The 10842-nt window shown below is 41.4% G+C and overlaps 1 protein-coding gene and 1 long non-coding RNA gene across 2 annotated transcripts in view; one reads left to right on the top strand and one right to left on the bottom strand.

Moving 5' to 3' along the window:
* The window catches only part of p3h1 (prolyl 3-hydroxylase 1), a 22168-nt gene extending 11535 nt beyond the window's left edge, over positions 1–10633 (top strand). The window contains exons 6-15 of the mRNA XM_019868735.1: positions 623–712; positions 831–883; positions 1420–1547; positions 1692–1819; positions 2901–2996; positions 3247–3397; positions 8400–8517; positions 8602–8677; positions 8762–8902; positions 10199–10633. Coding sequence (XP_019724294.1) covers positions 623–712; positions 831–883; positions 1420–1547; positions 1692–1819; positions 2901–2996; positions 3247–3397; positions 8400–8517; positions 8602–8677; positions 8762–8902; positions 10199–10561 — 1344 coding nt within the window. The 3' untranslated portion in view covers positions 10562–10633. The remainder of the gene's footprint in view (positions 1–622; positions 713–830; positions 884–1419; positions 1548–1691; positions 1820–2900; positions 2997–3246; positions 3398–8399; positions 8518–8601; positions 8678–8761; positions 8903–10198) is intronic.
* LOC109515138 (uncharacterized) lies at positions 9180–9920 on the bottom strand. Its single transcript, XR_002168121.1, has 2 exons — positions 9885–9920; positions 9180–9354 (listed from the first exon to the last, which is right to left on the bottom strand). It is a non-coding gene; the product is annotated as an uncharacterized LOC109515138 (long non-coding RNA).
* Positions 10634–10842: the final 209 nt, after the last annotated feature.

Here is a 10842-nt window from a genome sequence, read left to right as displayed (position 1 = left end):
TGGACGGGGAAAATTTAAGGCCGTCCGTCATTTTGACGGGTTGAAAATTGAGCCATTCACCACAGCAGCAGTACGTCCTTAAGAATCGAGTGCGGCACTCGAGAGAGAAGCAGCGAGACCAAAAAGAACAATGACGGCTGGATCATAAAGATATGAAGGAGTTTTTTGAATTGTCATTGCGAGAGTTTAGTACAGTACGTGTTGTGATGACGCCGCTTCTGTTTTTTGCGAACCACGGTCTCTCGTGGCCAAAACTATTCACGGCCTCGAAAAAAAAAAGTCAGCGAGAGAGAATCTTGATTGACATTTTTAGGCCCGACCCGAAATTCGGGCGGCCCGATCTTACCTATAGTGTTACATGCATATATATATATATATATACACAGTATATATAATTTTTAATTTTTACGGAATTTTCAGGAAAGTCCACTTTCATCTCTGATTCGGGCAAATATGGTATTTATTTTTTTAAATCCACACTTTGCGCTAGACTTGCGCTGGGCACGAAAATATGGCCCTAAATGTCCAGAGTCCTCACATAAAACGTCTGCTCACATAAAACGTTTGTAGCGATTTCAACAACTTTGGTGGTATTATAACAAACTATTTTTGACACCCTCAGACTGTGAAGCAGTTCATTCAGCGTTCCCTGCTTGAGAAAGAACTACTGTACTACGGATATGAAGCATTTGGGGTAACATTTATTGATCCTGTGAGTATTTAAAGTCTTGAGTGTCTGTTTTAGCATTTGCAGTTTGTCATTCATAATTTGAATGAATCTTGAGTGTCCATTCTAACTGTGATTATTTTTAATATTTGTTGTTATTAAGGATACATGGACTCCAGAAGACACCATGCCGAGAAAACTGAGAGACAAACAGAAGTAAGAGATGCGTATGAATGATTCGTCCACTTCATATTCCATCAAGAATCTATAGAGTGTGTGTGTGTGTGTGTGTGTGTGTGTGTGTGTGTGTGTGTGTGTGTTTCCATGTGTATGGTGTCTGCTGTTATATTATTAATTCATTGTTTTTCTGTTTTTGTTATTGTACTGTATAACTGATTTGTATTGCATGTACAGCACCTGTTATATGTTTTTAAAAGCGCTCGATAATTTGTTGAATTTTCATTGGAATATCACATACTCTGAGATCATTGCGGTGGCGTAACCAGCTGTTGGCTAAAGCCCTATATGTGATGTGCATTAGCATCCACAATGTTAACTTCTTTGTGCAGGTACTCATGTGATTGTAGTTTATCTTTCTGTCAACGAAATTTACTCCACCAGTCTTGAAACAAACTTTTGAAATGAAGTTCACAAGAATCTCTAAAATTAAATTGAAGAATGATGGAAATCATTGATTGTTTTTTTTTTGTCTTCTTAGCGTCAGGATAATTTAATCTTTGCTTGTCTCTCAGGGCTGACAGAGAGACAGCAGCAAGGATTACTGAGGAAATAGGAAACCTGATGAAAGAGATTGAAACTCTCGTGGAAGAGAAGAAGAAGGACTCGACAGATTTGACAAACATGGTAGTAACGCAAGAAGGTAACTCTTGAAGTGTTAATTATATTAACAGTGGTTAATAACATCAGTTATACATTAATTAAAATAACCTTCCAAAATCATACCAAAGCTGTTCTATTTGGGACCATTCATGTAAATCTGTCTCCTGCCGATGATCTACTTTAGGTGGAAGTCAATTTTATGACAACATTAAAGTGACCTTGACATCCATGCAGTTGAATGGCTCTCAACGGGTCTTGCTCGATGGGGTCATCACCAATGATGAGTGCATGGATTTGCGGCAACTTTCTAACGTGAGTTATCTAAACATTTGTGTCTTAACTATATAACGCAGTATATATACGATAAGAGGAAAAAAAAAGCACTGGACGTCATGGGTCTTTGACCATATTTCATTTGCTGCAAACAAATGCTTTGAATGAGATTTGCATTTTTGTGTGATCAATAGTTTATACCGTAACAGTGGACCCAAATTGGTGGACAGCAGTCTGGCTCCGAACCCCGAGACCCTTTCATCCGGACCTTCAAGAATATTTATTTAAAAATACTGGAATAAAAATATCTTAAGTTTTTACCACTCGACGATTTGGAATAGGCACATGTGAGGACACCTATGCCTGAACCGGGTTCCTTTGACAAAGCGTACGAAGTTTTCATTTGTTTCCTGGGGTACTCACCTTCCCACGACAAACATAAAGTATGGTGTCCAAAGTCAGAAACGTAGACTCCAATAACTGTGCCTTTCAAGATAAGTGAACTGAGCCGACTGCTTCGATTTTGCCGGCATCGAGTGCTACGAGGCCCATGTGTGTTGTTTGTTCACAGTCTGATGCGCGTGATAAAAGTGCAAGTATCAAGCGGCATTTTGAGACTAGAAACAAAACCTTTGACACAAATTACCTGCCAGGATCACCTACGAGGTGGAGGAAAATTTGTGAAATGAAACGATAGTGTGTGCGTGCTACATTGCTGACAGCACGACGCCGACCCTATGAGCACTCACTACCCATTAAGTGGATCTTGAGCAAACACAAAAAGCCTTTTACTGGCTCCGGAATGATCAAGGAATGTATGGAGGCGAAGGCAGACACTCCATACGGCAAAGGGAAAGGAGAACGACTTCAACAAAGGTTCCGGCAAATTACATGGTCATCCACAACAACAAGAAGAGCAGCGCTGCTCTCTGAAGATATGCACTCCCAGTCGAACAGTGCCCTCCACGGAAACCGCAAATTAAAAAGTGGCTCCTCAATTGAAGTCATTGATTTGCAAAACTGTTCCGCAAAGAAAAAAACATGTCGAGCCTTACTGTATATTATCTGCGTGCTTTCCACCTCATCATTTCACTTTGTTTATTTTTTGTCTTATGTGTAGGCAGCTGCCCTTGGAGGTGATGGCTACCGGGGGCATCCTTCTCCCCATTCTACTAAGGAAATGTTTCAGGGAGTCACAATTCTTAAGGCTCTGAAGGTCTGTAAACAGTAAACTAGACATCACAGTTGTTATATTAAAAAAAAAAAATTGAAGCAAGAAGCATTTTTGGTACTTGAACTTTTTTACCCGGTGCCATGCAAAGGCAAGGTTGTCTTATTCTGATCTTTTATATTCTTGGCTGTCTTCAAGTGTTATAGTGTAAGGTAACAAAAACATTAACAGCACACAAAAAAAAAAAAAAAATGTCACTTTTGTCCCCCCTCTATGTATTTTGTTCCTCCTATAGCTGGCACAAGAAGGAAAGGTTTCACTGAAGGCTGTCCGTCTTTTCTTTGATGTCAGCGAGAAGGTGAAGAAGGTTTTGGAGTCATACTTTAGCTTGAGTTCCCCGCTCTACTTCTCCTATTCACATCTGGTGTGTCGATCCGCTATTGACGGTGAGTAAAATAGAGAATTTATCATCCATTTGTTTTTGCGTCCATATGTGCAGACTTGTATATGGGTGATGGTTCTTAGAAAGTATCATCCAAAATGTGACATGAGAGCCTAAAAATAAAATGTAGATCAAACCTTCCTGCAATGCGCTGAATAAATGTAGTTCACTCATCCCTTCATTGGCAAGAGTGGCTCTTTGCATTTTTGCACACCCGTGTGGAACAGTATTACCGCAGTGATCATTGTCGTTCCACTCTGTACATACTCAAACAATTGTCATTGATCAATATTCCACAGCACCAGACACTTTAAAACGCTTAAGGGCTTTCTGTATAATTGCACAACTAAAGTGGTACCACAATTACTGCTACTGGTCACTAAAAAAACATTGCAACGATTATCTGCACTAAATGCACAACCGTTAAAGTGATCAGTGGCGCAATAAAATACTATAGCTCTGCTTGGTGACTCTGCACATTGTCGCACAGCTGTCATTGGGTCATATTACTGCATAATTATACTCTTACATTACGGAAAATCTTACGATACTTGGATGTCATGTCCTTTACGATAAGAGGAAAAAAAAAGCACTGGACGTCATGGGTCTTTGACCATATTTCATTTGCTGCAAACAAATGCTTTGAATGAGATTTGCATTTTTGTGTGATCAATAGTTTATACCGTAACAGTGGACCCAAATTGGTGGACAGCAGTCTGGCTCCGAACCCCGAGACCCTTTCATCCGGACCTTCAAGAATATTTATTTAAAAATACTGGAATAAAAATATCTTAAGTTTTTACCACTCGACGATTTGGAATAGGCACATGTGAGGACACCTATGCCTGAACCGGGTTCCTTTGACAAAGCGTACGAAGTTTTCATTTGTTTCCTGGGGTACTCACCTTCCCACGACAAACATAAAGTATGGTGTCCAAAGTCAGAAACGTAGACTCCAATAACTGTGCCTTTCAAGATAAGTGAACTGAGCCGACTGCTTCGATTTTGCCGGCATCGAGTGCTACGAGGCCCATGTGTGTTGTTTGTTCACAGTCTGATGCGCGTGATAAAAGTGCAAGTATCAAGCGGCATTTTGAGACTAGAAACAAAACCTTTGACACAAATTACCTGCCAGGATCACCTACGAGGTGGAGGAAAATTTGTGAAATGAAACGATAGTGTGTGCGTGCTACATTGCTGACAGCACGACGCCGACCCTATGAGCACTCACTACCCATTAAGTGGATCTTGAGCAAACACAAAAAGCCTTTTACTGGCTCCGGAATGATCAAGGAATGTATGGAGGCGAAGGCAGACACTCCATACGGCAAAGGGAAAGGAGAACGACTTCAACAAAGGTTCCGGCAAATTACATGGTCATCCACAACAACAAGAAGAGCAGCGCTGCTCTCTGAAGATATGCACTCCCAGTCGAACAGTGCCCTCCACGGAAACCGCAAATTAAAAAGTGGCTCCTCAATTGAAGTCATTGATTTGCAAAACTGTTCCGCAAAGAAAAAAACATGTCGAGCCTTACTGTATATTATCTGCGTGCTTTCCACCTCATCATTTCACTTTGTTTATTTTTTGTCTTATGTGTAGGCAGCTGCCCTTGGAGGTGATGGCTACCGGGGGCATCCTTCTCCCCATTCTACTAAGGAAATGTTTCAGGGAGTCACAATTCTTAAGGCTCTGAAGGTCTGTAAACAGTAAACTAGACATCACAGTTGTTATATTAAAAAAAAAAAATTGAAGCAAGAAGCATTTTTGGTACTTGAACTTTTTTACCCGGTGCCATGCAAAGGCAAGGTTGTCTTATTCTGATCTTTTATATTCTTGGCTGTCTTCAAGTGTTATAGTGTAAGGTAACAAAAACATTAACAGCACACAAAAAAAAAAAAAAAATGTCACTTTTGTCCCCCCTCTATGTATTTTGTTCCTCCTATAGCTGGCACAAGAAGGAAAGGTTTCACTGAAGGCTGTCCGTCTTTTCTTTGATGTCAGCGAGAAGGTGAAGAAGGTTTTGGAGTCATACTTTAGCTTGAGTTCCCCGCTCTACTTCTCCTATTCACATCTGGTGTGTCGATCCGCTATTGACGGTGAGTAAAATAGAGAATTTATCATCCATTTGTTTTTGCGTCCATATGTGCAGACTTGTATATGGGTGATGGTTCTTAGAAAGTATCATCCAAAATGTGACATGAGAGCCTAAAAATAAAATGTAGATCAAACCTTCCTGCAATGCGCTGAATAAATGTAGTTCACTCATCCCTTCATTGGCAAGAGTGGCTCTTTGCATTTTTGCACACCCGTGTGGAACAGTATTACCGCAGTGATCATTGTCGTTCCACTCTGTACATACTCAAACAATTGTCATTGATCAATATTCCACAGCACCAGACACTTTAAAACGCTTAAGGGCTTTCTGTATAATTGCACAACTAAAGTGGTACCACAATTACTGCTACTGGTCACTAAAAAAACATTGCAACGATTATCTGCACTAAATGCACAACCGTTAAAGTGATCAGTGGCGCAATAAAATACTATAGCTCTGCTTGGTGACTCTGCACATTGTCGCACAGCTGTCATTGGGTCATATTACTGCATAATTATACTCTTACATTACGGAAAATCTTACGATACTTGGATGTCATGTCCTTGTTTATTGTAGTTGCTTGTTATTACAATACTAGTGTAGCCTGTACTGCCAGAGACAAATTCTTTGTGTGTTCTACATACTTGGCCAAAAAAAAAAAAATTCTGATTCTGATTCTTAAAAAAATAAAATAAAATAAAATGCTATGGTGGGTGACCCAGTGGTCCAGTGGTTAGCGCGTCAACCTCACAGTGCAGAGGTCGTGGGTTCAATACCGGCTGCGGCCTCCATGTGTGAAGTTTGCGTGTTCTCCCTGGGCCAGCGTGGGTTTTCTCTGGGTACTCTGGTTTCCTCCCACATTCCAAAAACATGCACTCTCACACGAGCGACTATTTAGATTGTTCAGCCTGCAATGCATGTTTTATCTATCTATCTGTCTATCCATCTATCTCAACTCTCAACTGTATTTGTAGAGCACTTTCAAACAGCCATCGCTGCACACAATGTGCTGTATATGGAGCAACTAACATATACAACAGTAAAGCAACAAATTAGTAACAAAGACGGTAGAGAGCACCAAACAGTATAACTAAGATCATAATTTGGGTCATGCTGAGTCAAATGCCAAAGAATACAAGTGAGTTTTGAGGGGGGTTTTGAAGATGGGCAGCGAGGAGGCTTGCCGAATGTTCAGTGGGAAGTCATTCCAGAGAGAGGGACCAGCAACGGAAAAGGCTCGATCCCCTCTGAGCCTCCGTTTAGTTCTTGGTACTTCTAATAATGTCTGGTCCACAGACCTGAGGCGCCGGACAGGTGTGTAGGGGCGGATGAACTCAGAGAGGTAAGAATGGCGCGAGGTCATTTAGAGATTTGAAAACAAATAATAGGATCTTTAAAAGAACTCTAAAATGTATGGGGAGCCAGTGAAGGGATGCCAGAGTAGGACTTATGCGCTCCCTCTTACGAGTACCAGTCAAGAGGCGAGCAGCAGCATTCTGGACCAGCTGGAGATGCTTGATGGAAGATTGGCTGACTCCAAAGTAAAGGGCAATGCAGTAATCGAGCCGGGATGTGACGAAGGCATGAATTACTGTCTCAAAGTGTTCTTGAGAGAGGAGAGGTTTTACTTTGGCCAGCTGGCTGAGATGAAAGAAGCTGGATTTAACAACGGCACCAATTTGCCGGTCAAGTTTAAAATCACTGTCCAGTTTAAGACCCAAGTTTGAGACTGTTGACTTAAGATAAGCAGACAGGGGGCCCAAGTCTACAGGATGGGATGTACAAGGGCCACTGGGACCAAACAGTATCACCTCTGTCTTCTTTTCATTGAAATTCAAGAAATTTTGTGCCATCCATGTTTTGATGTCTTCCAGGCAGGATAAAAGTGGCCTTAATGAAAGAGCGTCTTTTTTGCTCAGTGGGACATAGATCTGATAGTCATCTGCATAGCAGTGGAAGGAAATGCCATGCTTCCTTAAGATGGAACCCAATGGGAGCAGATACAGTGAGAACAGCTATCTATTTGTTTTCCGATCCGCTTTATCCTCACGAGGGTCGCAGGGGTGCTGAAGCCTATCCTAGCTGTCTTTGGGCAGTAGGCGGGGGACACCCTGAACCGGTTGACAGCCAATCACAGGGTACACAAAGACAAACAACCATCCGCGCTCACTCACACCGAGGGACAATTTCGAGTGGTCCATTAACCTGCTATGCATGTTTTTGGAAATGTGGGAGGAAACCGGAGTACCCGGAGAAAACCCATGCAGGCACGGCGAGAACATGCAAACTCCACACATGGAGGCCGGAGCCAGAATCCAACCCTGCACCTCTGCACTGTGAGGTTGACACACTAACGCTAACGGGTCGACCACCAGGCCGCCCGCGAGGATTCCAACTCGTCATTAAACTCATAACTCTCTTTCCTTTACATTTTGTAGTAATAGTAAAAAAAGACACTTTCACAAATTCATACAAACATGACCTCCGAAACAACACGAGCTATTTTGCTACCTGCTGTTGTGTGCAAAATGGCTGCCACATCCTGGCACTTCAGGTCATATGATGCATTCCAGAAAAGCATGAAGTCATCAAATAGTCAGGATCGTTCTAATGCTCCGTCAGAGCCGGCTGATGAGCAGATCATTTTAATCAGGTGTGTTGCAGCCGGGAGAGATGGAAAATAGGCAGGACAGCAGCCCTCCAGGGGTCAGCTTTGGATTCTGCAGCCAAAAGTTAGTTTTAAACAGCTCTCAGACCTAACTCAATAATATTTGTATTCCCCATGTCATCCACCAAACACACATTTCCTTTCTCTTTTGTGCTCTGTTCAGATTGTTTTGACTGGTCAAAGTTAAGTTGAATATGAAAAGCCACACAATAACACTTGTGTTCTGGTTTTGTTATTCAGGGAAGCAAGAAACACGTAGTGATCTGAGTCACTCCGTTCATGTTGACAACTGTCTGCTAGTTTCGGAGCTCAATGAGTGTTTTAAGGAACCGCCTGCATACACACATCGAGATTTCAGGTGGGAGGTTTTCCAATTGCAAATTGCCTGCTTGCATTTTCTAATGTGTACAAATCAGTCTTAGAATTTCATTTGTCTTTACAGTGCAATACTTTACCTGAATGATGACTTTGAAGGAGGAGATTTTATTTTCACTGAATTAGATGCCAAAGTAGTCACGGTATTTATTCAATTTCGCTTTAAACAACGCTTTGATTTCTGGATGTTCTTGTATCCATTTGTCACTCGTTTCTGATTTCTTCAGGCAGTGTTGCGTCCACAGTGTGGCCGTGTGGTTGGATTTGGAGCAGGAAAGGAAAACCCACATGGTGTGAGAGCTGTCACAAAGGGACAGAGGTGTGCTGTTGCACTGTGGTTCACCCTGGATCCAGCGCATGAGGAAAAGGTACTTAGCTACAGTGCCTCCATTTTTTTATCAATGCCGGCCATTTTTCTCAAATTGGGAGAGCAGGTGCCCCAGCCATTTATGGCCATTTGACACATTTATGAAGGCCGACAGAAAATTGAGTTCTTTGGCGATATAAGCATGGAACTCTAACCCTCGTCTTTCATCAGGAAAAAAAAGTACATTTCTATCTTTTAACATTCTTTCGTAAACAACAGTTTAACATTGGTAAGTCTTGAAAAGACTTGTTTCCAAGCTAAATTTCAAGAGCTTTTTGTGAAAGAATGCATTTCAAGCAGAACTTCTACCTTGATGCTATTTTTTTGCATTTCTGATTCTTCAAATATCGAAACAATGCTTTCCAAAACACTGCACTGATGCATGAACTTTGGATGAACTTTTCTGTTGAACTTTATTGATGTTCTCACCACCACACTGCTTTTGCACGCCACCTCGCTCGAGGTAAGATCTTAAGCCCGAGCCCGAGCCCAATGTCAATCATTGCTTCGGGTTCGGGTCGGGCCGGGCTTCTCTCTCACTGACATTTTTTTTAACAAATATATGTTTAGTGCGCTGAGGCGTTTCGAGGCCGTGAATAGTTTTGGCCACGAGAGACCGTGGTTCGCAAAAAAACAGAAGTCGCCTCATCACAACACGTACTGTACTAAACTCTTGCACTGACAATTCAAAGAACTCCTTCCTGTCACTGTCGATTATCCACCCGTCATAGTTCTTCTTCTTTGTATCTCTGCTTCTCTCTCTTAAAGTGCCGCGCTAGATTCTTAATTACGTACTGCTACTGTGGTTAATGGCCCAATTCTCAACCCGTCAAAATGACGGACGGCCTTAAATTTTTCCCGTCAACTCTTAAAAAAAATCTGTCAATGATGGAAAATTGTCGGTTAATGTACCCTCTGCAGAAACAGAAATATAAAAGATGTAAATGTTGATCCAGTTTTTAGGCCCGACCTTACCTCTACACCTCGCCAAGTGGGATAGCGAACTGTATAACACACACACACACACACACACACACACACACACACACACACACACACACACACACACACACACACACACACGCTATGTGTGGACCAAGATCTGATCTAAGCCACTCCTGCCCTCTAGTGGTGATTGATCAAACTGAAGTCACTCCCACCAGGGATTTGATACTTTCTGAGCAGTGTTGCAAAGCCCTTATTTTTTTAATTATTTATTTTTTAAAAACATTTTGGCATGAGTTAATTTTTATATTACCCTACCTTCTTTAATTTCATATATCCCTTTGCTTTGTAGGAAAGAATCCAAGCTCAGAGTATGTTGGAGATGTTCTCCACCACTTTGATGCCAGGATTCGACTCAAAAGAGGCATTGGGCAGTTCAGACCACGATCCCGTGATGACAGAACGAACCAGCGAGACTGACAAGGCAAAAGTAAGTCAAGGAGAGGCTCCAGATGTTGAGCAAATTAACAGCATACAAACTGAAAAAATAGCTGAGGTCAAGGAAGATGGAAGTCAACCTTCGAATGTAGGTGGAGAACAAACACTCAAAACAAAAGTTGAACAGTTGGACAAAGAGAGTTCCAAAGATGACCTCAAAATGGATCCCCAAACGCTTTCCATGTCAGACTCTCAGAATGACAAGGATGAGTTGTAATTGAATTTTACAAACATAATTATCTTAACATTATTTGTCCTAAGTGAAAATAAAGTGAATTGTTTGAAAAATTCCTTGTCTTTTTTTTAAATGTATTTGATGTGAGTTGAATGTAGTCATCAACAATATTCAAAGCCTCTCTCAGCTATATTTGAATTTTGAAATCACAGCATGCATTTCTTTAGTTGACATGCTAGCTCTTCTCACCATAATACCTTCTATACAGGTGTGTCAAATGGAGAAGGAAGATTTCCCATGAAAATAAGTTGATTTATATATAT

Source organism: Hippocampus comes, unplaced genomic scaffold (genome assembly GCF_001891065.2).
Source record: "Hippocampus comes isolate QL1 unplaced genomic scaffold, H_comes_QL1_v1.1 scaffold297, whole genome shotgun sequence".
NCBI lineage: Eukaryota > Metazoa > Chordata > Actinopteri > Syngnathiformes > Syngnathidae > Hippocampus > Hippocampus comes.
Note: the sequence above shows the minus strand (reverse complement) of the source record. Positions and strands in the feature narration are given on the sequence as shown.